Source organism: Drosophila santomea, chromosome 3R, assembly GCF_016746245.2.
Source record: "Drosophila santomea strain STO CAGO 1482 chromosome 3R, Prin_Dsan_1.1, whole genome shotgun sequence".
Classification (NCBI taxonomy): Eukaryota; Metazoa; Arthropoda; class Insecta; order Diptera; family Drosophilidae; genus Drosophila; species Drosophila santomea.
In genome coordinates, this window is record NC_053019.2 from 16728984 (window position 1) to 16755528 (window position 26545).

Consider the following 26545-nt stretch of genomic DNA (forward strand, 5'->3'; position numbering starts at 1 on the left):
AAACAAAAACTGAAACCGTTGCCGAGTTGCGCATGGTTGCTAGAAGGAAAAATAACAAACTTACATCCCCTGGAATTTTCTTAGCACAGGCATTTCTGATTTTCTAATCATTGCTGAACATACTTGCTGAATTCCAGAAGCACACAAGTTTACATAAATTATATATATTTTTTTGAGATAGAAATTGAGCAATTAAAATAATAATACCAACAAAATGGAGGAGCTGGATATAACAAGCGTGGGTCAATTCCAGACCCTGGTGCGCTACAACAATCCGGTGCTGGTGGTGAAGCACCCGGACAAGAAGGGGGGCGCTCCGCTAACAGAGATCGAGATGAAAAGGCCCCAAACGGCGGGCGCTTTGCTAGATACCAAAAGGGAAACCGAGGAGATTCTAAATTCCATTTTGCCACCGCGCTGCTGGGAAGAGGATGGCCAGTTGTGGCAGCAGTCTGTGTCAAGTACTCCAGCAACACGCCAGGATGTGATAAATTTGCAGGAGATGCTCGATACTAGGCTGCAGCAGACCCAAGCTCGTGAGACAGGTATTTGTCCCGTGCGCCGCGAGCTCTACTCCCAGTGTTTTGGTAAGATGAACTTTTTTTTGCCCCCTTCCGTCTTGTTAAAAGTCCATTATCGCAGACGAGATCATTCGTCAAGTTACCATAAACTGTTCAGAGCGTGGCCTGCTACTGCTGCGCATCCGCGATGAGATCGCCATGTCAATGGAGGCCTATGAGACATTGTACTGCAGTTCCGTAGCCTTCGGCATGCGCAAGGCCTTGCAGGCACATGAGGAAAAGGAAATGCTCCGTGACCGGGTCAAGACTCTTGAACTAGACAAAGAGGCACTAGAGGAGATAATCGCGGACATGAAGCTTAAGCAGGAACAGGCAGAGCGTCGTAATGCTGAGCTGAGAGCCTCTGAAGAGAAGAAGTTCACGGAGGAAATAACTTTCCTGAAGAAGACTAACGCGCAACTAAAGGCTCAGCTAGAGGGCATAACCGCACCCAAAAAGTAGAAGGAGATTTATGGTGTGTGGTCTATGCGTTTTCTATTTGTCACTTTAACTTTGTTGTAACTTATTAAAATTAAATTATTTGAGCAATCGAACAACAACTAAGACTCTTCAGCTGGAGCGGACTCCTGGGTTTTATCTTCATCAGTAGCTTCCTGTTGAATCTGTTCGCTTTCAGCCATATCCGTGTCGTCCACGTTTATTTCGTTAAGGATAGGGGTGGGCTTAAAGACTTCTGTTGTTTTCTTTTTGGACAATGGCTCCTCCTTAGCTGCTCGTTTTTCCGGTGGCTCCTCGGATGCTTCTTCTAGAACAACTTCCCCATCTTCCTGGGGAAGCTGGTTGCGCATTGCTTGCAACTCTTCTTCGGAAGGCAGAGTGCCCTTGAGCTCTTCCATTTTCGCCATGTACCGCTCGTAAACAAACTGTGCCATTTCGGACATGTTATCTACCGTTTTGATATCTTGACTAGCCACATCAGCACTAGCCAAACGATCCGTGGGGTACTTGTCTTCGGGTACCAGACTTAACTTCAAAGGTCTCTGTGTTAGCTGAAAAAGTGTCAGAATTATAAACCCCGTAAAAACTATAAAATGTCATTCAAACTTACAAGCTTAAAAGTTTGCTGAAGCTCCAGACAGTTCTTAAACAAGGAGACCCTGCCAAATACATATAATCCAAGGCGCGCTCGACTCATGGCCACCACTAAACGTCTTACATCCCGCAGATGTCCAACCGCCTTGGTCCGTACCAAAGAGATAAGAATATAGTCGTTCTGCTGACCCTGGTACTTATCCACGGTGGTGATCTTATGCGGCCAACCAATAAGAGGATTGTTGCCACAGCGGGCGTTGATTACGTCGCGGATGAGATGCTTCTGACCGTTGTAGGTTGTCAAAATGGAGATCTTGGCTGCAGGGTAGCCCAGCAGGCGCATGTACATGTATACGGCGGCAATGTACTCCGCCTCAGCAAGATTCTGTGGGTTTTTTAAATGTTGAGATACGAAAATCCTTGCAATTATTTAGTTTCGTCTTACCTGGTAGAAGTAGGGATTGGGCTCGCTTTCACCCACTCCTTTGAAGTCTTCCACATTAATAAGTTGGTAGTCGTGAGCAAATCCTGGATTAGCCTGTTTGTATTCATCCCGCTCAAAAATGTGCTGTAGGTCTTCCAGCTTCTTATAACGCCACTTGTACAGCGAACAAATACTGGCTCTTGCACGACCCTGTCCGTCAAGATCTACGGTAGGCACTCCGAGACGTACCAGCCTGGTAAACAGACTCTGTTCCATGTTAGAGTACTTTTGGAAAGCCATGTTTTTAATCACAGGCGGCAGCTGATGGTGATCCCCGATCATGATCCAACGTTTTAGACGATTAAGTCCATCCAGCGGATTCTGCAGCAGCAGCGGAATAAACGTTTCGATCTCCAGGATCTGTGCCGATTCTTCCATAAGGATATTGTCATACCGAAAACCGAGATTGACCAGCTCCTTGCGTTTGAGTGCAGCATGTGTACAAGTCATGGCAATGATCTTTGCCTCTTTGACTAGCAAATATTTCGATCGATCCAGTCCCGTGCGCAGCAGTTCAAAAGCACGGAATTCCTCAAGTTCGTTAAATATATCCGAAATGTATCGGAAATTAGAGCAGGCTATATCCATAAGTTCTTCATAACTCGCACCCTTGAACAGTGGTTGGGGGGCATCTGCAAAGAATTTTCCAAAGGGAAACTCCTTATCAAACTCCGCTCTGAGCTTTTCCACATCAGTATCTTCCTTGTGTACGGCTATCTGACTCTGGAACTTCTCCCATCGCGCCATGACATTGTACAGGTAAAAATAGCCGGCGGTCTCACAAGTGTAGGCATTATCACCACTCACACCAAGCGCCTCTTGCAACTTTTGCACCTGGCTAAGAAGATCCATACGCTTGGCCAATACATAGTTAACGCGTCCATATCGACTGTAGTCTTTTTCGGTCTCCAGCGCTTCCTCGCCGTGACCAAGACGCAGCAAGTGGCGCTCATCGATGTCCAAAGCCATGATCTTTTCAAATAACTGGTTCAGCGCCTGATTGGAGTGGGTCACAATAAGGGTTCGTTGATTGGGGTGGTTGTGATAAATATTCGATATGATTTGCACGGCCACGTCAGTTTTACCGGTACCAGGCGGACCGACCACCAGTGTCAGTCCCGGTTGCATTCCCGCACGAATGGCTTCCACTTGAGTGGGTGTAAAACGGATAGAGTTTCTAAAACAAAGTGGTGGGTCATATGTATTCAATTCCTTTCAATCATATATGAGGGATATAAAATATATTAAGCTGGTTATTAGATTTCAGTACTTACTGTTTAGGCTTGTCGCTGGGATATGGACCCCTGGCCTCATATTTGTAGGGTTGCACCAAAATAGATTTGGCCAATTCTTCTTCAGGTTTCTCTTCATGATCCTCTCCATCGCTTTCCTTTTGAATAGGCACATCCTCGAATATTAGCCTAAAGGGAGGTTGGCGGTTTTCATCCGGCACCTCACACTTCAAATTGTAGTTAGGGAAACTGGCCTCCAGATGATGGTAATCCAAGAAGGTATCATTAAACTCCAGACTGCGTTCCTGATTCGGCATGTTACTGTAGTGCGCAGCTCCAGGATCACCATAGCCCAGGAGAATGTCGTGCAGCCAAGGTGGAACCACGCATTCTGTATTCATTAAGTGACGTATGGTTTCCAGCACGGCCTTGAAGTTGTTCTCCTTGGGTTTGCGGCGCATCAGGATGTTAAAACTCTCGTAGACATCGTCGGCCCCCTGAATAAAGAACATATTAATAAACACTGTTGACAATTCAGCATTAAATAATTGGAAACCTACCTCCTGAAGGTCGTCCATGTCCAAGCGGTACTGATTTGAGTCCAGCCAAACGCGATAGCAACGATTCTCACCCTGGAGCTGTGGCCTTGGTTCTGGGCCATCTTCTATGACTCGGCCATTGGCATCGAGCATGCCCTCCACCTCGCATCCACGGACACTGACCAAGCCCACCTGGGGAATAAAAGGTTCGCGGTGCTTGTACTTGGTGCCATATGGTTGCGTTGGCTTTACTGTTATGAGGAAGCACACGTCGTGCTTGCGAAGATTCTCCCACTCCGCCTTGATCTCTCGACGCACGGAGAGTGTTACGCCCACATCAGCACGCACTCTTGACGGTTTCTTTTCGCCCAGATGAGGCTTGGCCACTTCGACCACGGCAAAGCTGGCAATGGGCAGAGCCATTCTTGCCCACCCACCGAACACAACATCCCCGTCTTCTGATTGCCATGGCAACATGCGGCTGACAGCATCCTCGATGTCTTGCCGGATTTCGTAGGTGGATTCCAAGCGGAATAGGTTAAAGTTGCGTAGCAGATAGTCGTGGAGAGTCAGGAACTGCAGATTAAGCTTGGGTAGCGCAAGGCAGCTCTCACCGGAGTAATACTCCGAGGGCACCACGTTCTCGTCCCAGATTATCTGCTCCGTGGGATACAGGGGCATCTCGTTGAGCGCCTCCAACTGCGAGCAGCGTCGCTCATGGCGCGTAATCAGCAGCTCACGCAGAAACTGCTCGTCTACCCGATGCCAGTCTAAGGGTGAGACCACCTCCTCTGGCACCAGATTCAAGAACGTGGCAATCTGAAGGAGTCCATCGCCATCCAACCCACCAAAGTGCTGCTCCAGCGACTCCCTGTTATCCACTGTGGCCACGTTGGACAAGGCAAAGACCCGCAGGCTGGGAAACTTGGCGAACACCGCTCGCTGCAGCGAGGTGATCTTCTTGTAGTGCAGCTGGGTCATGTCGTGATCCGTGAGCGAACTTCCAGTAACGTCGTTGATCTCGAAGCGGGTATAAAACTTGAGCATGTCCAGGAGCTGTATGTATGAAATTGTATTGTTAAAGCACTTAACTAAGATGTAATTATATCTAATTAAGGCATATTACAAATGAATGATCAATCATTCTTAACCCCATTTTGGCTGATCCGCTCCTGTTTGGTTTCCCAAACGCGCGTGTTGAATGGAACGTGTTTGTTGTATTGCTACCTGCCATCGTGAATTCTACAAACTCACGCGAACATTGAGCGTTTCTCTTTCCCTGTCGAACTCTCTCCTCTCTTTCTCTTGATTTCAACTGCACTACAGGTATTCAAAGCCAGACAGACACGCTATGTAAGCCAAGCCGGTTGGTGTACCCCAAAAGGCTGATACGTCATCATTTTGGGCAAGACCACTCACACAGTTGCAGCAACTAAGTTTGACTGTGTGTGCGAGAGAGGTAGTGCTAATTAGACGAGCCAGGTGAGCGGAAAGCGGAAGTCCTTGCTGTTGGAATGGGGGACTTTCCCTGAAACCAGATACATGCGTGTGTGTTCAATACAAATCTGTGTTGAAGGTTAGCTGAAGGGTGTTGCTAGCTAGCATTTGATTAAAGGGAAGTCTTTAACGAACTCAGAAGACTTCTGTCTTTATTATCTTTCCTTCCATTTCAGCAGAGTTAGTGGAGGTGCGAGAGGACAAGTGTGTTGACAGGGCACGCGTCAATAGAACACTGCACACAGCTGCATCTTATCGCACCGCATCATCAAGTCTCATCCTGGCGCAGGAAGCGAGGGGCGGGGGAGCACTAGAGAGGCGCTGGAGGAGCAAACAAAGCCGTCGCATACTCATACAGGCAGACATTGCCGGTTCCTGCTTCACTCGTACTGACTACTTGCTCCAATTGATAATTTCCGTCGCTCAATTTAAAAAAAGAGAACACGAAGAGGGAGAGAGGGCGCGAATTCAAAGCCCTGCTTCAACATTTTATACCCTCGATGGATCAAAGGGTATAGTACAATGCTACCATAAAGTAAATAAGACATGTTTGGATATTCATTTTCGAATGCTTTTAAAAAGTCAAATTGAAATTGCATTTCATGTTATAGAAACCGTAGTATGCCTACATACATGCCTACATGGATCCCCTTACTATGTCTCTTAAATATTTAATAGCAAAGGTATATTTATTATCTTATCCTTCAGGCAGAGCACTGAATAGTCGGGGCACAACGCTCAGTCTGGTTTTCCAATGCGAGAGAGGGAGCTCATTGGTGGGGGTTGAGCGCTGCTCTCGCAACTCTCCACTCTCTCGCCGCCTTAGTGACTTGATATTAAGAGCAGGGGACAGAGAGTCATTCGCTTTTTGTCGTCGCTTCGAATCGGTTGATGTTGCTTCTTCAACTTTTATTTCGATTTGAATACTGTTTAAAGAGGAAGTAAAGCGCGCATTGTTTATTAACCGAATACGAGTCTGAATCCCAGACGAAAGTGCCTTTGTGGGTGTGTGTTGAATCAAAAAAGTGTCGCTTTACTTGAGTTCTGGCATGCAAGTCATGATCTTGGCTCACAGCCGGCACCTTGATGACGCATTTCTTGGCAAGCGCAGATCCACATAAACACCAACGGCAACTGCCTTTTACCTGTGTATTGTATCTGTATCTGTATTTGTGCCTGTATCTGTGTCTGTGTTACTAAGCAAAAGATGCTCGTAAAAACGCTTGGCGCGCATTTTGCAGCCGGGCAAAATGCAAAAAAATGCAGCTGCTCCGCTCTGCTGATTCGCCTGCTCTGCATATCACTCCTTAGTCTAAGCCCTTTACCAGCCAGCAGTCATGTCACTAGCGCCGGATCTTCAACGGGGCTATCTTCCGATCCCAACCTAGTGCTGGTCAACAAATGCTGCGAGAAGTTCGAGATACACGTGGACCATGAGTGCCTGCAGGTCAACGAAACGAGTAAGTTCAACAGCTGGCCAGGCGGAAAACTCCTAGCCCCTCGAAAAAGTTGCCATAACAACCACAACCAAGCTGTTAGCTGTTGGCCATTCAACTTTATGGATTTTCCCTCCTGGCATGCTACACATGTATGCCCAACATTAAATGGCCCATTTGTTGGCTATCAGTGGATCAGTGGAACGAAGCCAACAGCTAAATATCCCCAACTCCACGCTCGTACTCCCCCAAGAAAGTTCTCAAAACAAACAGAGGGTGGCCTCAATCCTGATGGGAAATATGATTTATGCTGTGGGGCATGTTTCTGTTTAAACATTTAAGTAGCCACTTGATGAGGGATTCCCAAATCGGGAATATCATCTCTTGGAAGCAAAACGAGGCAGAAAATCCATTAGTAAGCTACTATAGATGCTTCTGTTCTCCATAAATACAAAACCGAGTAATTAACGCTTGTGGAGCGAATGGTGAAAAGAAAACAAGAAATTTTAATAGTGTCAAAGAAGCCAAAGCCATGTATACCTTACACTGACTTTTCGCCTTGGATGAATGTTTTATGAACAATAGCAACAATTGTGGAAAATAGAAAATCGTACTCTAGCAACTATATCGAAATTCTAGCTCGGACAGCAAACAGCTAAAACTGAATAAAACATTTACGACCATGGATCGGCCATATAGGTGACACATAAAGTGTAACTTTAGTTGATTACTGGTAGTTGAATCATTGCATTGTACTGATCTCATCCCATTTTTAATTGCAGTCATTTGAGTAATCCCAATACTTGAATATGGCACATAATCAAAACATGCCATCTAATTTCCGTGTGCTTAACTATGATTAACATATCAATGACTGAGTTGAAAAAAAAGGTTTTCGAACTGCGATAATTGGAGAAGAACCAATTCGCACAAATGGCAAAACCAGCTGATGAAGACGCATTGCACAGGTCAAGTTCTTTGCCCAGAAGCGTAAATATTTATATTCGCGGAGAGAAAAGAAAATCTGGCTCCCCTCTGATCTACCAGACCAACAAAAGCCGCAATTACTTGAACTGCCTTAATGATTTTCCACGGTCTGTGTTCTCTATTTATCGTTGGTTTCCATTTGCAGACTACTTCCAGCCGATGTTCACTAGCTATGGAGGAGAGCAAAACAGGCCCGTCAACTTCAAATTCGTCATCGGTATTCCAAATTGTGGATCCATGCAGATGTGGCCCATATACCACTATGCTGGCGTAAGTCCCTTGGGGTTCCTTTGCCCGAAACTTCTGGACAGTCATGTTTATTTTTATATTTTCCAGAGCTCTGATAAGCTGGTGTTACTGGATGATGGGAAGCTAAGGCATTACACCAATGCAGAAAACGAGGGAGATGAGCGTCGTGGAATACAGTCGGATTATGAGGAGGATATTGCCGGCAGTCTGGAGCCGCTATACCATGACTACGAAAAGAATATGTATTGCATCGACAAGGTAAGCGTAGTTACAGTCCAAATAAATTGCATGGATAAACAAAAAAATCCATTCGCAGGCCACTTCCAGTACTGGAGAGGAAAATGTGCTCTTCGCCAAGATTTGCTTGGCTCGCAAGGAGATCAAGTGGAGTGATTCCAACTTTCTGCTTCGCAAAATCTTAAACCCAATATTCCATGGCATCTCGCTTATTATTCTGCTGGTCATCGCCATTATCTATTTTATACTCCCTACTCTCAGGTGAGCAATGGGTTGAATCTGACTTCCTGCATGCGTTAATTTTGAATCCATTCAGCAGAGATCTGGTTGGCAACATTGTGACAACGATAGCCGTGTGCCTTATGGTAAGCCAGGCAGCGGACCTGGTGAGAATATTCACCGAGTTTACCAGCCATGTGAGCTTCATTGTGGCAGACATTATTCTGTGCTTCAGCCTGTTAGCAGCCTTCTTTTGGCTAAACAGTTTCGGTTTTTACATTTGGAAGACCTTTCGTTCGAGGAACGTCTTCCTGCGAGTCACGGACGGCAGGAAGTATTGCTACTATTCCGCGTATGCTTGGGGATGCACAGCTACGATGGCTGCACTGGCCGTCTTTGCACATTTCTTCCTTGACGCCGACTCCTACAAACAGGAGCATATGGTGGGCGAGCAGGAGACGATCGGCTGGCTTGGCATCTGCATATTCTTTGCGCCAATTGCTTGTACCATTTTGGTCAACATATTCTTCTATGTGACCACCAGGAAGCTAATCAACCGCCGGACGGTATACGGTCGCATTGCACACAAGTTGAAAGCCAAGTAAGTAGAACGGCATCCCGGCATTGCTCATAGGATATGAAAAAGTATATGAAAACAATCTCTTTCTTACAGTTTCATCATGTTCTCGTTGATGCTGTTGGTAATGTCGATAGCCTGGCTATTCCTCATAATGTCCTGGTTGCAAATGGAAGGTCTGCTTTATGCCCACATCGTAGTCAATGCACTGCAGACACCGCTGTTGCTTTACATCTGCGTGCTGCGCCAGCGACATGTAACGTTTCTGCTAAAGAAGACCTGCTGCTACAATGAGCCGCCCTCGGCAAACGACTGGGGCGATGAGCTGCATTACATGAACGGCAACGATTACTGAGGAGCCACGGTCCACACTAATATAAGTGTTTTCGTAGTTTAGCAATGTCCAACATTGAGATTTGTACTTAATTTTAACTAATTTATGCTGTACGAGATAGTTATTAAAAGAGAAGTCTGACACCTACCTGGCCAAACAGTTTTCCCTCCTCGCGACGAACCAAGGGTGACAGAAGTGCCCGTACAATCAGATGGCAGTCGTCTAAGACTGTGTTAAAAAAGCGCCGCGTCGGCAATAGAGCCTCCAAGTCGATGATAAACTCTAGGAAGCGCTCACAGTAGTGAACCACGTTAGATGCCACCGCGCCTTCGGCGGGAATGCTTTCGAGTATGTGCAGGAAGTCGATAATAAGGTTCTGCATAAAGTGTCTTTCCCAGAGGACCTCTGGTTTGCTGTCTTTCTCCTTCTTAAGCAGGCGTTTCCAATACTTTCGCCACTCGGGAACTTCCCGAAGCTCCTGTTCTCGGCGACCTGCAAGAAGTGCATTTAGGATCACTACGGTAGGTGTTTGGACTTTTGAGGAAAACTTACGGGGCTGCAGGCAATGCCACATGGACAGGGATACTAGGCGCTTGGCCTGTTCTCGGCACAGCTCTATCTCCATGCTGTTGAAGCAGTGGTTAATGAACATCAATAGTGCTGTCCTCTCCCTCAGCGTGCTGCTTGCCTCCTTTGCCTTTTTGCTTGGCAAACAGCTCTCCAGCACGTGGCGGAAGAAGGCCGGATAATGATCCGGAAGCTTTTCAAACACGGTCCAAACTTCGACGCGCTCCCTGAACTTCTCGTTGGCCATTATTACGATGGACATAAGGTGGGCATGGGTGGCGGTTTCCCGCTGGTAGTGCGGCCACAGATACTGCTCCAGATACTGACTAAACTCCAGCATGTTGATCCTCCGCGCGCTCTGGGCACCGCCATCGCCGATCTCTTCTTTATAGATGCGTTCGATGATATTGGCACTGTACGGCAGGTGATCTGCCTTCGTATCCGGCGTCCAGTACTGCGATGCCAGCTGCAAATAGGTTATTTCAGATTTAATTATATTTCGCACTAAGTTTTGTCCAGCGGAGCACCCACCTGCCAAATGACATCGGAGCTGAGCTGGGCCACCGTGAGCGATCCACTTTTCTCCTTCGTGGTTTTAGCTGGTGGAGCGGCTTGTTGGGCCCTAGTTTGACTTCTTCGCTTCATGTTGCGTTTATAAAATTGCACTAAACGGAAAATAAACACAAAAATCTGCAGCAAAACAAACGCTGCCGGTCGCCAGTGTGACCGTTGTAGGGCCGGCAAAAAACACCAAAGTTTTTCACCCGAAATACACTGTTTCCACTTTAGTCCACTGCAAAACTCATTACAAAACCGTTCCTAAATTTAAAAAATGCGCGTAATAAAATAAATATATAGCTGGGCAGAATTTATTTAGTAAGCGCTAACAATTTTCTCATCAATTTTAATGATTATTATTAAAAGTGCACATACCCTTTATGTCATCTTCACCGCAGTGGCAGCACTATGAAGCATATTGCACAGATCCGGCAGCACGACAAGAGGTTTTGTTTACAGCACGCCGGCTGCAGTTTTAAAGAATTAAAAAGATATTTATTTGTAATTTAAGGCAATTTTTTCACACACGAACTCACCATGTCGCAGACCATGCCGCCGGAAAACTTAAGCGTGAGTAGCGTGCATCAAGCTAATACAGATTGGGCCCTAATGCCATCCCATTCCAGAGCCGCCTGTTGACGGTGCTCAGTTTGCCTCTTTTCGAGCGCGTGCACGAGCTGAGCATCCTGTTCGATCGGTGCTCCCTGCGCCAAGTGCAGGAGATCTTCCCCCACATTGTGCACTCCATCTTCGGGATCAGTGGCAATCCCTTGGGCTGGGGCCTGCGGACCACGACGCTGGAGAACAACCCTCTGCACTTCCAAACGCTGCAGCAGTTCTTCGGCGTCTGTGGTCCTTGGATGCACGTTTGCCACCGCCTGCTCCTCGACCAGTACAAATTCGAGCTGGACATCAACCTGCTGCCGGTAGGTGGATTAATTATAAGGGTACCTTGACTTCCTCTAATACATTTTGTTTCAGGCCAAATTCGTTAGCCTGCTGCAGAATGGTCAAAATCCCCGGTTTTATGCGGAACTCATCAATGTAGATGCGATGGTGCACCAGGTGTCCACGCTCTCGCTCAACGCCTTCGACTTCTACGTGATTCACTTTGTACTGTACGCTCTGCAGCCGCTGCACTCTATTAATCCCATAGCCATGCAAATTCACAACGTGCGCAGCAAAACGATTTACCTGAAACTGGTGTCCGAGTACCTTAACAACTTCCTGCCGTTGGTGCCCGATGCACGCATAGAACCGGTGCAATTCAGCAGCGGCGTTAAGGCTCCACAGCCATTGCCAGCGCAGGCATTACAACCCCAAAGACAACCGCGCTACATTAAGATCCCCAGCTCCTATCGCAATGGCGGAAACGTGTCGGGCGGAGGTGGCAGTCCCAATGCAAGCGTTGGCGGCGGTAACACATCACCACAGTCCAACAGCCCAAATGCCAGCGCGAACAGGGCCTACGCCTGGCGATCTGAGAGTGTACTCCACTTTTTCGTAGACATCTGGCTGCGCTACGACATTGAGTCGGAGCATCATTTGCCCAGCAGCGATTTTGTGCGCGGCGTACGCACCTTGGTCAAGCAGGTTCACTTCTTTGCGAATGGGGCTCAGCACGATCACAGTTCGCTGTGCGCGCTGCGTAAGGTATCGTTGAGTATGGTTAAGGCAAGGATCTACGCCTTTATATGTGGATTGATCGATCGTTGGCCCCTGGACAGCTCGTTAATGGTGGTGCTGGAGCTCTGGCTCAGTTACATTCAGCCATGGAGATATACTATGGCGGCGCTGAACAATAACACGTAAGATCAAACTTATAGATTGAAATAATGTTCCATTATTAATACTCTATTTTTCTTTTCAGACCTAGTCTTTCTTACAGGCCGCCCATTTTGTCCTGCTTCGATGGCTTTATCATCGACAATCTTATTATGTACACACACATATTTATGCAGTTAGTGCCACACTTTGGGCGGTTGGATTACACCGTATATCGCAACGCATTCATGCTGTACCGTCTGGCCACAATCTTCTCTCAACATGATTTAGTTGATAGACTGCAGCGTTTTGAGCGTCTTCATGGAGGCAATGCTTGTGGCTTTGACTCGCCCCAGCGACAAGTCAACATGATGAAGTGGGTTAAAACTATTTAAATTAACAACAGTCCTTATTTTTTAACAATACTAATTCTTTTTAGCAAATCGTATTCTCCGGGCTCTCAGTGGAATCAAGTGGTTAGCACAAGCTCCGCCAAGCTTTTTAGTTATACCATGCAAACGCAAATGGAAAGCTTCTTGTTCCTGATCAGTATGGCACGAAACTCGGTGCTCAGAGACATCGCTAAGCTGCGCAACGAAATTGCGGAGAAACAGCGCTCTGAGGGATTTCTTAAGAACTTTTATAACAAACTCTTCGGCGAGTGCACCCAGGATGAAGTGACCCTGCGCGAGTTCAGTCGCATTCCGGAGGTTTTGCGTCAATGCATCGACGCATTCTGTCGAACGTTTAATGTGAGTTTACTGTTCGTTTTTGTTTAACATAAAATTTAAATACTTGAATGTCTAACCAGGTTGATCAAGCGAATCTATCTATGCATGAAAATCTGCCAGAGGAACCATCATTGCCTACTGCGACTGCGGTTCAAAATTTCAGCTTTTTCGACGCCAGCGACTCCCTGGACACCTCAAAGCTGAACCCACACCAAATGTCGCTCAACGCGTCTAGCATGCATGCCACTGTTGATCCTGCGACGCTGCCCATCCAGACCAATGAGGTTAAAGCATTGGTAAGAATGCTGCACTTCGTATCTGACAAGATAAACCAAAAGGTAAGTTTCAATTTAATGGCCTCTGAATTTTGCTGATGCTAATAAAATATTGGTTTCAGTATGGTAGTCAAATACAGGGATTCTACGGCCGCGACGATTACTGCGGAAAAGTTGCTCGGCAGCTATTGTACGCTCCGATGACGGAACAGTGGTTTGACAAAAGCTCCGGCCAAGTGGACATATGTGAAAACATGGTTCCTCCGCGAGTTTGCCTACGACCATTGGGCTCGATACCCGCTCTCACAACAATCGGTTGTTCCCTGATCCTGGGGCAACTGTTGTGGGGTGCCCCCATCTTGGGACTATTTATTCTGGCCACTGTGCTCTTGGTCTATACCTTGCTGCAGGCATTGTTTTCCTAGTTTGAAATGTTAACTAGATAGATTACGAAATATGTGACATTTATATATTTGTATAAAACTAAAGAAACTACGATTACAATTACGATTACTGTTAGTTCTATGATTATGTTTATGCGTGTATGACTGTATCACTCGGTTCGCGGCCGAAGGGCTAATCGCAAAGTCTGATCGGGCACGGTGACCATGCGCAGCACGCTGTCAACGGGCTTCTCGTTGAGGCATCTCATCTCGAACTGGGAGGCACATCGGCCCAGCAGGGAGTGCAGCTGCTTGAGTGCCACACGGCGACCAATGCAAGACCGCTGGCCGATGGCAAATGGCAGACTACCGTGTGACTTGTGCACCTGCTCCGTCTCTGCAATGCACCAGCGCTCCGGGAGCACACGTTCCGGCTGCTCGAAGTGTGATGGATCGCGACCTGCCGTGTACAGGGAGAGCAGCACCATGGTCTGAAAACGGAATGCATGAACGATTAAGCTCTGGAAGATACTTCATTAACTCACATCCTTTTCGATAAAGTGACCACCAAGTTGCGCGTCCTGCGGCAGAAATCGGCCAATGAAGGGAGCTACGGGGTACAGACGCAGTGACTCCTTGATCAGGCCGTGCATCAGCCGAGAATCATTGGTGGCTCGCTCTTTGGCCAGCCGTTTCTGGAGCTGGGGCTCCTGTGAAAGGGCAAATAATGCCCACTGACTGCTAAACGCGGTCTAAACGAAGTATGACTACGATTAGTAATTGGTTACACGATGCAATCGGATCGCTTACCGTGTCACCGGCAGCAATGACCAAGTCTACAAATATCCGCTTGATCATATCGCCTGGCACATCCGCCGCCTGCAGGCGATGGTAGAGGGCCTCCTCGTGCGGGCTCCTTTTGTCCTCCTGCACTTGGATGCAGTGATCGATTATGGCAGCTCCGTCGCGCAGCACCTCATCCACATTGGCCTCGAAGTCTCGCCAGATTGGCAGGCGCAGCATCTGAGCCAAGCGAGGCGGGAAGGTCATCAGTCGCGAGCTATGCTCAAACACCTTGTGCACAATCTGAGTAAAGTAGTCCAGCGACGCCTGGATCTTGGGGCAGGTGAGCACGCTGGTGCCGAACATGATGCAGCACAGTACTGCAAGTGGATAGTGGGTAGTGGGTAGAGTAAGGATGAGATCAGCACTTAATGCGTGACAATCGGTACCTTCTATAGACCAGCGGTAGAGCTGTTGTTCCAACAGGGGCAGTTCGTAGCTTCGGATTTCACCACTCTCCGCTAGCGGAATCGCCGCCGCCTCCGCCGTGCGTCTTCGCCACTGATCCACCATTCGTCTGGTACAGCTCTCAATATGCACGTCCATCCAATTCAAATTTCCGTTGAGCAGCAATCGATTAAGTATGCGTCGATTGTGCAGCCACTCGGCGCCCTCCCTAATCCCGTCGAAGAAGAGACAAGACAAGACAAGGGATCGGTTTCGACGGCTCCAAAAAATTTGCAATTCAACGGACTCATTTGCTCCACTCCACTTACATGAAGAACAGTCCCCGTTGGCAGGCATGTTGCTGGTTATACAGCGTCCAGGCATCCGGCAGCGGATGCTGCGGATACTGACCCTCGTGCTGGAAGACGGCGCGCATCAGATTCGCTGACGACACGAACACTGCATCCTGGGTTCCGCCCAAACGCTCCCTGAAAATGGGTCCATACTGCTTGTGCCGCGCATCGATGTACTTGTGAAGGCTGTGCAGAGGAAGGATATACAGGTTATAGTAGCGATCCTTTTGACGAGGATACATTAGGACATGTGTAGAACTTCTGATAGTTGAACTCTCTTAAGTCGCAGGCTTTGTTAATAGATTTTCATTGCGTAAATTGTTCTTTCGTCCTTGTATTTTTCTTTGCTTTAGTTTTGTGAATTTTAAGCTGTTATTTCGATTTGAATTTTACAAAACTGTGAGATTTGAATATAATTTTTCACTTTATGGAGCATTTTAGATTATAACACAGTTGCATATAAACAATTCTATTACGTTTTGCACTTTTTGTTAAATCAGTAGAGTTAAGCACTTTCTCAAAAGAAAAATCAACTAATAATCACTTTTTGCAAAAGGTTGCCAATTAAGGTTGAATGGTTTAACATTGAACTAGTCCGGCATAAGCCAATTTTATAGAGTTTTTGGCGACAATTGTTATTATGCATGCTCTCCGACTTTCAGAAGTTCAACTATACGGATTTACTGCGTGGCTCCTCCGGCGGCAATGAGATCCACAAGTGTCCCGACCAGCGGCAGTCCCTTCACCCGCGGTATCGGCACGTATTTGGCGGCAGGCGGTAGTTCCGATGCGGATGCGGGCAAACGTTGCGCAGGCGGTGGCGCGCTTCTCGCGCGGAACATGCTCAGGCTAAGGATGCGCACCAGGAGCTGGTCGAGCAGGTGTCTCAGCCAGCGCAGCGGGCCCGGCCGCTCCCTCTTCTCGGTCATCGGTGTATGTACGTCACGGTGGCAGCGGGGGGTAACCACCTGCACCTGCACTCGCTCTCGGCTGTGAAACGCTGTGGAAAACGCGTCCCGACAAAGGGCCAGGCCAGGGGCAGACTGACTCGACCCGCCGGCCGGAGCGGGCCTTTTAACCCATCGAGAATCGAGAGCCGGCGACCAAATCGCCGATCGGATCGGATCGCATCGGAGCAGAACAGAGCGAAGCGGAGCGGATCGCATCGGCTGGCTACCTGCGCTGCCTGCCCACGATCAGTGTGACAGCGATGCCGGTGGGCATCGAATCGGACACAGCGGACATAGCGGACACTGCGGACACAGCGGACACAGCGGACACTGCGGACACTGCGGACATAGCGGACTTATGGAACATATATCAATAGTGCTGCGGATTGATATATATGCGCAAATCAAATGCGATCGGCATTGGCCAGACACCGAGCGCTGAGTGGACACTAAAACTCTGCTGGCCATGCAAATTTTGTGGAAGTGTGGAAGGCTGGAAGGGCAAGGAGAGCGAGAAAGTTGAGGTAATTGCCAACTTTTCTTCCATTGTTTTGGTCAATTCTGTGTCAAACTGCTGGTGTTTATATGATTGACAAAGTATGAAAAGCGGTGCGATCAAAATTTAAATTTAATTCAATTGAATGCACAAAGCAAATGCTGATATGTTTGCAGATTACTCCGTGCATAACATTTCAAAGAACACAGTCGGCTTGTTTTTTTCCCGCTCAAATGTTATTTATTTAATTTTTTTTGTTTTGAGGTGTATATTTATTTATTTATTTAGATATATTTGATTGGTTTTTATTGAACATTTATTTATTTCGAAAATCCTTAATCATATCAAAAAGCAACTGTTTCAAAAAGGTACACAGCATTATACACTAATTGTTAGTGACTGTTTAATGAAATTTTCAGCTTATTAAACAAACATGCCTAAGTAGTCATTTTAAATAGATGAACTCAATAAATAGTATTTAAAGTGTGTGTCCTGTGCATACATTGTGTGTATATTTCACCTCTGATTTTAAGCCAATGCAATCGCATTATTTTAAATCAACTCGGTGACAGCTTAAAGTGCTCTTTTTCACAGCCCCCGCATATTTTGAATGCTGCGGAGTGAGAATGGGAGGAGAAAGTTGAATATGGAGCATTAAAAGTGCCATATTTCGCATGTTTCACGTTTAGTTGACACTAAAAATAAATCAAATAGAAACACACTAAAGCCAGATAAACCCAGCAAATGCACCATCAGAAAGTTGACAGGAAACAAAACAAGCAGAAAATGAAGTCGACAGAGCGAGTTAAAAATGTGGCCGAAATGGGTAATGAAATTTATGCATTAATAGTTGCAATTCGAATTGGGTTATCGTACGACGGAGGAGAGCAGAATCGTGACCTGAGAATAAACTTTACTTCTTGACGAAGGTTGTGGAAATTGTTCTGTGGCAGAAAGGGAGGCAAGTTCTAGGACTTGTCATATTTATGGTCTATTAGGGGGAGCAGTGTCACAACTTGTTCACTCCCCCCACCCCACAAAGCGAAAAGGGTTGAAATAAATAAATATTGTTTTCCATCTTTGTGGGGCAACACACGCGACATGCATACATAATAATAAAAATAATAATATCGGGCAAATGTACAGGGTTCAGGGTGTAGGGGATCCCCAATTCATATAAAGATAATGCAAAATAACACGAAGGACAACAAATAACCAAAAATAACAAGCACCCCCCGCCATACTTTCCCCTCCACTTAATGCAATAATAAGACCGATGCGCAAAGAGCATAAATAAAAAAGTATATACAAGTATAAAAGCGATGGGGGCGGAAAACAAAGCTCAAGGCAGCATGACGCCATTTGGAAAGCGACGCCTTCCGCTTTTATTGCCAACTTTGGTACGGGGAACGCGACAGCGGGAGACCGGAAGTTGGAGCGAGCTCCTTTGGAGGATGGGCTCGGATATACTCGTAGGTTGGGCCACTCGCGCCGCGTGTCATGCAGTTCACATGGAGTAAGTGGAAGACTGCCATCGCCTCAGCTGGAAATGAGAATGCTGAGATGGATGAGCCAGGATTTCCTTGTCCATTAATATTGTGTGTGTCTGAATAGTTTGCAGATAGGCACGTAGATTGCCGATTTGACTCACAGTTTACATTCTCTAAATGACTAAAGTGTATACTCCTTTTATGGTAAATTGATTTTCTAGCTTGTATTTTTAATCCAAGTGTCAATTAACTCTGTTACTCTTCAGCTAGAGACTTGCAAGCTTGCTCGAAAGTAATAGCTTACCTTTACACACAAAAAGGATTCCCTAGAAAAGTACATCCTTGCCACAAAATGCGGCGGAGAACGCAAATCCAAATACTTTTTCAGGCCAAAAGGTAAGTGGGGAAAATAGCCAGAGCCAGAAGAACTTCAGGTTTACTGCAACTCGGTTGGAGCATCCTGAGCGAAACGTAAGCGGAAGTCCTTACAGCTTTTGCATATCCTAAAGTGCCACTAAGTGGTGCTATCATTCTTTCATGTGTGCGGAATGTGATGGTTATCACACGCCACAACAGCATTTGGATTCACATACAGATAGGAATAGGGGATACAAATACACTTGAATTCGGAGATACAGACACCCACGGATGGAGACACCACTCTGTGCATCCTGCATATATCCTGTTTCTATGTTTGTGAGCTTCAAGTGTTTGTTGATTCTAATTCACCGTCCCCATTCCTTTCCTCGAATCCTCGATTCGCTGTGGTTTTTGTATCGCTGACCACAACAGAATTTCACTCTTTACTGTATTTTTTTTCCACCACCAAAGGACCCTCCATGCTGCTCCACCTCCTGTGGAAACAGGACTGGGTCAGGACTGGCGCTACCAAAAAATGTGTCCAAAACATAAATGACATTTATATTGGTTATAGTATTATAAGGCCCCTCCGCTTATACGTGCCAACATTTGGGCCATAAAAATAAACACAAAAGCAACAGCAAACAGTGCTCAAACAGGACAAACAATTTATACCACTGGCTAAGGAAGGAGAGGTCAAGCCATGATATATGAGAAATCGCACGCAGCCATAGTGTGTATGCTACTTCCGCATAAAGTGCGTTTCATAATCGGATGACAGTCGAGAGGTCTGCCCCCCGCAACCCGCACCCTCCTGTTTATATAGCCAACACTCACAGCCTCGTAGACTATATCAATTTATCAACATATGATTCATAGTTAAATAAAATTAATACTTTTAGATATTATTGCTTCTATTTTCTGACGCTTTACCAGTTGCGAAGCGTGGTGTATTTTGCAGACTGCGTTCAACTGCTCCGCGTTTATATTTAGAATTGGAAACTTTTGCCAAGTTCTGGGAGCCATAGCAATTTTCTGGTCACGTGGTCAGCAGCGTGAGCTGAAACAGGGCTTAAAGAGTCAGAGTCAGAGTCGGAGTCAGAAATTACGTATACGCCGTGTGCGTCAAAACGCAAATGTCAAAATTGGGCAGGCCGACGGGTCAAATGGCCAAAAGGGATGTGCCGTGGGTTGGGATATCACCAAGTGTGAGGGGCGTGTGTGTGGATGGGTTGTTGGCTGTTGGCTGTTGGCTGTTCTGGCTCCAACGAGTGACTTAGGCTATGTGCGTGCCATTGGCATATTTGTGTGCCAACCGCACACATTCGAGTGGGTATGAGTTGATAGTAAGGACCGGCCAGGGAAGATAGCAGTGGCAGCAAAGCCAGCAAAGGCAGAGTGAACGATAGCGAGGGGAGCAAGTTCAATGGCTTCGCTCATAAATCCATCGCCGCAGCCAATACAAATAAACAAGGCAGTCGGAAAAATGAGAAAAGTCCCTCTAACAGCAGGCAATATTCGTGATGGAGCGGATAGATGGCCAAACACCGAAACAACAACCGATCCGCAGACCCACGAGGACCTGCGCAGGGTGCATGCCACGTGCAGATTAAAACCTTTTCGATATGTTACCCGAACTTCGCGAAGAACCTAGTTGGTGGGGCATGGCATTTGGTGGGGCTTCAGCGTGGTTAGCAATCCAAGGGGGGTTACATTACTTCCTGTTGCGCAAACATGTGTGCAGCCACAAAAATAATTAATTGGCGCGAATTCAATATTGGAAATATACATTTTCAATATTTGGACAGTACGGTTTGTAGCAATACGGTTTGTAGCAAACGTTTTGATTACGCCAAATATTTATTGCTTCACGCAAAACGTTTTAGGCGAGAGCATAACAATAAAAATTATGATTTACTGAATAACTGAAAAAAAGTGTTCGATTAAACCAGCTAATCGTTGCGAGTATTGTGGTTTATGGCAATACCTTTAGTGGCCAATCAAATGTTCATTTGTATGACATTTGATTTAAGGTAGTTTTCCGAGTCGAAGTGTTGTATATTGGAAATATCCTTTGACATATAGGTGACCAAAATTAGCACTTGTATTGCCAACTTCTTTCTCTGCTCTGTTATTTTTCCCTCAGTTTGCCCTTTTTGCCAGACGGTGGCCAAAGGGTTTTATTTCCTGGCTCAGTCATGCACGACGAGGGACCCAAAATACAAATAAACAACAAGGAAAAGGGCTACACAGTGCCTCGACTATCAGCTACCCTTTACTCAGCTAGGAAGATGGATATGCGCATTTCCGCTTCTACAAAATATTAGAATATTTTAACATTACCTCGAAAATTGACTGTTTACTGCAATGTGTCAGTACGGCACTTAATTTCCAAGAATTGTGCATACCCCTTTTGCCCTACAAAGTATGGGTATCGCTTTTTTCGTTGTTGTTTTTTAGGATCTTTTGGAAGGTTTTCTGCCTTTAAGCTGATGTTGTTGTTGTTTATCCTGTGGGCCTAAATCATATTAATGAATTTTCTTTCGGTCATGACTCGGACCTCTATCAAGTTAGGAAAGGGCTGCGAATGGAAGTTTGGGGAACATTAATTACGCAAAATTAAATTTGATATCCTCGCATTAGCCGTGAATCAAGCCGAGCAATGTACAAAACTGAAACGCTTCACCGGCTTTTATTTACTTTCGGAGGTCATTTTCTCTGTGGAAAGTGGCAAGTGTGGGCGCTTTGTGGGGGTCACCACTTGAGCGGCTTAGTTAAATTTATGTTGAAAATAAAAGAAATAAATGCAAAGGAAGCACAAGAAATAATAATTGCCTGCAATGCGAAATCCGCTTTTGGTCATTAGCGGAGTAGCCTTCTTTTTTTTTTTTGTGTGTTTTTGTGCCAGGCAAAAGGGGTGAATGCGTGAATGCGAGTTCAAAGGTTAGAGGTCGGCCAGCTCCCTGCAGAATTTATTTGCCTCGCGCACTGCGGCCCTCATTAGCCATAGTTTTGTTTGGCATTGTCTGGTTTTCGGTTCAGTTCAGCAGTTCAGTTCGGGCCGAAATGTTTATTTTGATTCCCCTTTCCCTTTTCTTTTACCCCTGGCAAATCCACACACATAAATCATGGCCCAAACTGCACTGACAGTTGCGGCGCCATCGATGATGATGATGGCATTTTGTGGGCACAGGCGGGGCTTTATCAGTTAGCCGGCACTATAATAATTCCCGACTTGGCTCCGTACTGCGGCGCAACTAATTAGCCCACAAATGTGCGACAAACGCGTGGGGAGAGGGGGGTTTAGTAGGTGGCCAGTGGACAGTGTCCATATCCATGGATAAGGACAGCCAATTTAAATGGAAACAGCGCGAATCAAGTCATTTCATATTCGGATTGTCTGAAAAGTTTGACAGGAGTGCGGCCATTTATCATTTATGGGTAGCCAGTACCTTGCAACTGATATGTTCGTTACTCCTCCCTACACATTTTCATATTTTCAGCAGAGCCTTGTTGTTTTAATTACTCTTCTATAGCAGAGCCAACCTTTCGCAGGGAACCCTTTTTAATTTATTCAGTTGCTATGCCTACTTCTTCAATTTGGCATGAGTCGCCTCCTGCCGCATTTTCACCGTATATCAGGTGTCCTTGGTAATACCAACCCATTTATTTAGCAGGGCAAAAAAAGTAGTCAAACATAAAGTACAGGAAGTTATTGTCTTCGTCTCTGGCAGCTTACCCCGCCTACCCCCCCGCACCACCTGTGTTCCTTCTTCGGCTTTGACTGTCATTCAGTGGGCGGAATGCTGGGTGGGTGGGGGGTGGTGGAGGGGTGGTGAAAGGAGGGGCTTGGCTGGTTAAACGAGGAGGCCAATCAAGCTGCATGAGTGCATCCGACTGGAGCTCAGCTGCATCTTCCTCACACACACACACACTTACGCACAGCACACACACACACACACACACAGAAAGAGAGGGGCAGGAACACGTGTGTGGCATCATCATTAACGGTACCGAAAGGATGGCTGTTTGAAAGGAGAGAAAGGAGAGAAATGGGGGTCTCAGACTTTCTCCATTCACCTTGCCCCTTTCACCTGCCTGTTGTCTTTGCTGATTGCCTGCTAAAGGCAGATAGCACAAAAGGAAAGGAAACTTAGTTAAATCCGAATTAAGTCAGATATCCGATCATCGGAAGATTCCGCAGTATATCTGCTAGCAGAGACCTCAACGTAGAGTTACCTTCCCAATACTTTTTAGTATATATAGCACTGTGATTGGTGATAAGAAATGTTCATCTGAGTATCAAAGTTCTTTTTCGAGTAGGTGGATGTGATAATCAAGTGAGGCAGTTAATTCTGGGAATTCGATTTGAATTTGATTTTGATTCAAAGCGGATTTCCGAGTGCGCTAATTGCATATTTCGTGTTAAATCGGCTTATCCCCGCTCGAAATGCTAATTTATTTGTCAGTGTGCATGCATGTGTCCGTGTGTGTGTGTGTGTGTGTGTGTGTTGCCAAACACCCGCATTTGTGAGTGTGCTGAGCCGAGCATGAATAATTCAAATCAAAATTAATTCGTTATTAGTTCACAGCAAGCACAAGCAACAGGCTCGAAGCGAAAGTGATGCAGGAGCAAAAAGCCTGCACCACCAATAAGTATGGCCGGGCATAAAGCCAACCTCATTACCAACTACTGTATGCATACATATATATATATGATATGGATGTATGTATATATTGGGGAGTGGGCGCAAACCTGGCTCCAATAGCGCCTTGGAAAATTTACATAAAACACTAAAAATATCAACAGCAACGTCCGCTGTCAAAGTGAAGAAGCGAAAAAACGCCAAAGAAAAACTAGGAAAAAATGAAATTCAAATAAACCTTAAAATTGACTTAGCAACGACGGCGGCAGTGGCAGTGGCAGCGACAACAACAAAGACAACATCATCGGTGACAAAAGCAGCGTCAGCAGCAAAAAACAATACACATACATATATACATATACATATTTAGTATATTTGTGTAGAAAAAACGCTACATGACATCAACAAACAATCAACGACGAAGAAAAATGAAAATGAAATGCAAATGGTACGAAAGCCTGGCTTAAATGAAAGGGGCAAAGGTGCAGCTTTCGTTACTTAAAGTAGTAGTTTTTTGTGGCAACATCGAATAGGTTCAATCGCAGCGGCTCCTTAATCCTCGTTACCTGTTATTTATGCTCGTCAGCCATCTGGGGAGTTGTGGGCTCCACTACGAGTGCAACTCATCGAACTCAAACAGGTTGGTAGACCAAGAGTCAAGCGAGGGTGGATTCAAATGTTCTATGTATACGTGACTACATAAGCTGGTTTCTTGGTGCTTAATCGACAATAATGCAGTATAAATACTTTATATTTAAGGATATTTTATAATTCTAGTAATTAGACAGATTTTGCAGTTTAGTGGTTTCATACCACTAGTAACCCATAACTTCTAATAATAATAATTTGTTATATCCATTAATTCCCACTGCAGCACAGCCCCAACCACCCCGCTTCGTCATCCTTCAAACATGTTGCAAGTTGCCTGCTGCCATCGAACGTGCTTGAAGCCGGCTGCCATTGTGGGGGCTGCCCCTCTGCCTACCCTCGGCCGCGTCGCTGCTGGCATTGGCGCTCGGCGTCGCTGCTCGGCTACAGTTTTCAGTTTGTTTATAAACTTTGTGCTGTGCGGATGTGTCGTCGCGCGTTTGTCGTCTGGGGAAATCGCTGCTGAATCTCGCTACTAGCCACGAACTTTGAAACCACTAGCTAGCCGCTAAGCGGTCCGTTCTGTCCCGTTCATCGTCCATTGTGCATCGTGCATCGTCCCGCCGTCGTTGCCGTTGTTAACGCTTCGATCAACCCAACGCCCACCCACGCGGTCGAGGAAAAGCTGAGGAAAAGCGCGCGCGCGACAAGTGAAGCGCACAGGTTAGCTGTGCTCGTATGGGTGGTGAAACAGTGAGGCAGTGAGTGTTTACTTGTGTGATTTCTTTTGTTTGCTGGCCAATTGTGGGGCTTAATTGAATGCTTGTCTCATATGGCCCAACAGAACCCACAGGCCAACAACAACAACAGCAACGACAACAACAACAGAACCAACAACAACTGCTGCACAAGCCTACTCGAGTGTTTCGCAACGCCATAAAAAACGCATATATATTGGTTAAAAAAAAAAAACGAGGAGAAATACCAAAGCAGCACATATACACGCACATATCGACGGGACGAGAAGAGAAGCTAAGCCAGAAATACTATATGTACATATAGCAAATGGCATATAGCATATAGCATACAGCGTATAGAGTATAGCATATAAAAACCAGTTTCGAATCGCCGCAGCAGAATCGAAAGCAGCGCAGTCGCAGCGTTTTGACCGAGGTGAGTTGTGCAGTGGTGTGCGTGTGTATATCTGTGTGCGCGTTTTACCGCCCACATGTCGCGGCTTTCGCTGCCAACGTCGACGTCGACGTCGACGCCAGCGGAGTCGCAAACTGGCTTTTGTCGTATGTGAAAAGTAACTTTAATTTGATCGCAGAATCTGTCCCTAACCATTGCCACCCTCTTCCCCTCTCCCCCTCCCTACATACGCCGCAGAAAAAAAAATAAAGTATAAAAATCCAGCAACAACTTGTTGAGGCATTCTTCATTTGGCCACGCAGAAGCGGAGACAACTCTAATTTGATTCGAGAAGCCAGAAAATGTAAATCATTTCGGAGCAACAACAAAATGGCAGTAAACTAAACTAATTTGCACAGTTTTGCTTTTGCCAAACTTTGTCTCTCAATGTGGGCAAAAAATAGATAAGAACTGACAACTTTTAGATACACGAACTTTTTATACGCTTGCAGTTTTTGTGCCACATTTCAATCATAATATGCAGTGGGTGATATTTGATCATAAAGAAAATGAGTGATTAAAAGAGCACTAAGCAGTATTAGTATTATATTCAGGCATTTTTTAATTCTGGTTTTAATTCAAAATAATTAACGAATTTAACTTAAGTTTTTGTGTACATGGATTTTGGTAAAGTAGGATTTCATTATTGAATGGAAAAATACAGATTAAATTCGGAAACTTATTGACCATGTTGATGCAAAAAGTGCTACTGCTCTATGTAAGGGTAAAAAAACGAAATCAGACAAGACACAGCAACAACAACCGATGGCAAAGGCAAATCAACAACAAAAGAGACTACAACAAAACACGAAAAGCTCCAAAAAGTTTTTAATTGTCAACTTTAAGCCGAAGCCAACTTTGTCGGAATATGGAAGAGTTGTTTTTTTGGCAGAACTTCCTCCTCCTTGGATGGCTCTTACTTAGCCCTTTTTATGGCGAGGTACTCACTAATTGAAATTCAGTTAACTCGCTCTTAGCCCCCACTTTCTACTCTGATTTCGATTTCCCCTTCGTGGGGCTGCTTTTGGGTACATGATTGGCTTACTGTTCAATGTAGAACAATTTGGCTTTGCTTGCCTGCATTATTTATTGGCCTAATCAATACCTAATCACCGAGGGAAATGCCATGAAGTAATGTTGAATGGAGTTTACTTGCCTTGCTCGGCATCGCTTTTCCTGCCTTTCTTTTTACGCAGTTTCTATGGCATGTATAACCAATAAAGTCCCTTAAACAAGTAAAACCTTTTTATATATTGTATCTCGCTGCATTAAATCTTTAAGCCAATCATTTTGCACCATTATTACAAGGATATCAGATACTTTGGCTACATCGGGTGCAGTCTTCATCTTTTTGCGCACTCACTTAATTATCTTTCAATGTCTGTATCCCGATCTACCCCAATGTTTGCCCCTCCAGCCTGCGCCTTTTTAATTTGTTTGGCCTGCTTTTGCCGAGACTTTACGTACTCGTATTTCACAGTTTGCCTCAATTACGAGGAACTCCTGTCCCCCGTCTCCTTGTTCGGTGTCCATGGTGTTCCTGGTGTCCATGGACCAGC

General features: G+C 45.7%; 6 protein-coding genes across 9 annotated transcripts in view; 4 read left to right on the top strand and 2 right to left on the bottom strand.

Annotated features, from left to right (window-relative positions):
• Positions 1-102: 102 nt before the first annotated feature.
• On the top strand, positions 103-1114 carry LOC120451648 (putative inner dynein arm light chain, axonemal). The gene is made up of 2 exons (XM_039635514.2): positions 103-587; positions 643-1114. Exons 1-2 carry the CDS (start codon positions 215-217, stop codon positions 1020-1022), a joined length of 753 nt encoding a protein of 250 aa, XP_039491448.1. The 5' UTR covers positions 103-214; the 3' UTR covers positions 1023-1114.
• LOC120451639 (RNA helicase aquarius) lies at positions 1037-10709 on the bottom strand. The gene is made up of 8 exons (XM_039635499.2): positions 10503-10709; positions 9957-10437; positions 9553-9896; positions 3890-4924; positions 3372-3826; positions 2059-3274; positions 1630-1998; positions 1037-1570 (listed from the first exon to the last, which is right to left on the bottom strand). The coding sequence occupies exons 1-8, from the start codon at positions 10614-10616 to the stop codon at positions 1121-1123; spliced, it is 4464 nt and encodes a 1487-aa protein (XP_039491433.1). The 5' UTR covers positions 10617-10709; the 3' UTR covers positions 1037-1120.
• On the top strand, positions 6207-9551 carry LOC120451644 (probable G-protein coupled receptor Mth-like 5). 2 transcript variants are annotated; one of them, XM_039635505.2, is made up of 6 exons: positions 6207-6825; positions 7934-8058; positions 8125-8295; positions 8354-8535; positions 8591-9094; positions 9167-9551. In XM_039635505.2, exons 1-6 carry the CDS (start codon positions 6573-6575, stop codon positions 9423-9425), a joined length of 1494 nt encoding a protein of 497 aa, XP_039491439.1. In that variant the 5' UTR covers positions 6207-6572; the 3' UTR covers positions 9426-9551. The 2 variants fall into 2 exon arrangements, with proteins under 2 accessions (XP_039491439.1, XP_039491440.1); XM_039635506.2 differs by having other exon boundaries at positions 6209-6825; positions 8594-9094.
• A 236-nt stretch (positions 10710-10945) lies between the features above and the next one.
• LOC120451640 (sphingomyelin phosphodiesterase 4) lies at positions 10946-13803 on the top strand. Of its 2 annotated transcripts, XM_039635500.2 has the most exons (8): positions 10963-10975; positions 11041-11099; positions 11156-11455; positions 11511-12337; positions 12400-12669; positions 12733-13045; positions 13105-13362; positions 13422-13803. In XM_039635500.2, the coding sequence occupies exons 2-8, from the start codon at positions 11067-11069 to the stop codon at positions 13722-13724; spliced, it is 2304 nt and encodes a 767-aa protein (XP_039491434.1). In that variant the 5' UTR covers positions 10963-10975; positions 11041-11066; the 3' UTR covers positions 13725-13803. The 2 variants fall into 2 exon arrangements, with proteins under 2 accessions (XP_039491435.1, XP_039491434.1); XM_039635501.2 differs by having other exon boundaries at positions 10946-11099.
• On the bottom strand, positions 13747-16794 carry LOC120451641 (cytochrome P450 315a1, mitochondrial). The gene is made up of 6 exons (XM_039635502.1): positions 15950-16794; positions 15242-15451; positions 14915-15141; positions 14493-14845; positions 14228-14434; positions 13747-14173 (listed from the first exon to the last, which is right to left on the bottom strand). Exons 1-6 carry the CDS (start codon positions 16429-16431, stop codon positions 13853-13855), a joined length of 1800 nt encoding a protein of 599 aa, XP_039491436.1. The 5' UTR covers positions 16432-16794; the 3' UTR covers positions 13747-13852.
• A 7451-nt stretch (positions 16795-24245) lies between these two features.
• Positions 24246-26545, top strand: part of LOC120451647 (trophoblast glycoprotein) — a 42217-nt gene continuing 39917 nt past the window's right edge. Inside the window, exons 1-2 of one of the 2 annotated variants that reach the window (XM_039635513.2) lie at positions 24246-24556; positions 24640-24968. The gene's annotated coding sequence lies outside the window, so the exon portion shown is untranslated. Of the gene's footprint in view, positions 24969-26545 lie in introns of both variants that reach the window. The other variant, XM_039635512.2, reaches the window with a different exon arrangement.

Coding starts and splice junctions, on each gene's coding strand:
- LOC120451648 (XM_039635514.2), top strand. CDS start 215: ATGGAGGAGCTGGATATAACAAGCGTGGGTCAATTCCAGACCCTGGTG. Junction 588..642: donor GCTCTACTCCCAGTGTTTTG/GTAAGATGAACT, acceptor CCATTATCGCAG/ACGAGATCATTCGTCAAGTT.
- LOC120451639 (XM_039635499.2), bottom strand. CDS start 10,616: ATGAAGCGAAGAAGTCAAACTAGGGCCCAACAAGCCGCTCCACCAGCT. Junction 10,438..10,502: donor GCTCCGATGTCATTTGGCAG/GTGGGTGCTCCG, acceptor ACCTATTTGCAG/CTGGCATCGCAGTACTGGAC. Junction 4,925..9,552: donor AGGGAAAACTGTTTGGCCAG/GTAGGTGTCAGA, acceptor TCATACATACAG/CTCCTGGACATGCTCAAGTT.
- LOC120451640 (XM_039635501.2), top strand. CDS start 11,067: ATGTCGCAGACCATGCCGCCGGAAAACTTAAGC. Junction 12,338..12,399: donor GCGGCGCTGAACAATAACAC/GTAAGATCAAAC, acceptor TTTTCTTTTCAG/ACCTAGTCTTTCTTACAGGC. Junction 12,670..12,732: donor CGACAAGTCAACATGATGAA/GTGGGTTAAAAC, acceptor AATTCTTTTTAG/CAAATCGTATTCTCCGGGCT.
- LOC120451644 (XM_039635505.2), top strand. CDS start 6,573: ATGCTCGTAAAAACGCTTGGCGCGCATTTTGCAGCCGGGCAAAATGCA. Junction 6,826..7,933: donor CCTGCAGGTCAACGAAACGA/GTAAGTTCAACA, acceptor TTCCATTTGCAG/ACTACTTCCAGCCGATGTTC. Junction 9,095..9,166: donor GCACACAAGTTGAAAGCCAA/GTAAGTAGAACG, acceptor TCTTTCTTACAG/TTTCATCATGTTCTCGTTGA.
- LOC120451641 (XM_039635502.1), bottom strand. CDS start 16,431: ATGCGATCCGCTCCGCTTCGCTCTGTTCTGCTCCGATGCGATCCGATC. Junction 15,142..15,241: donor CAACGGGGACTGTTCTTCAT/GTAAGTGGAGTG, acceptor CGACGGGATTAG/GGAGGGCGCCGAGTGGCTGC. Junction 14,846..14,914: donor CTACCGCTGGTCTATAGAAG/GTACCGATTGTC, acceptor ATCCACTTGCAG/TACTGTGCTGCATCATGTTC.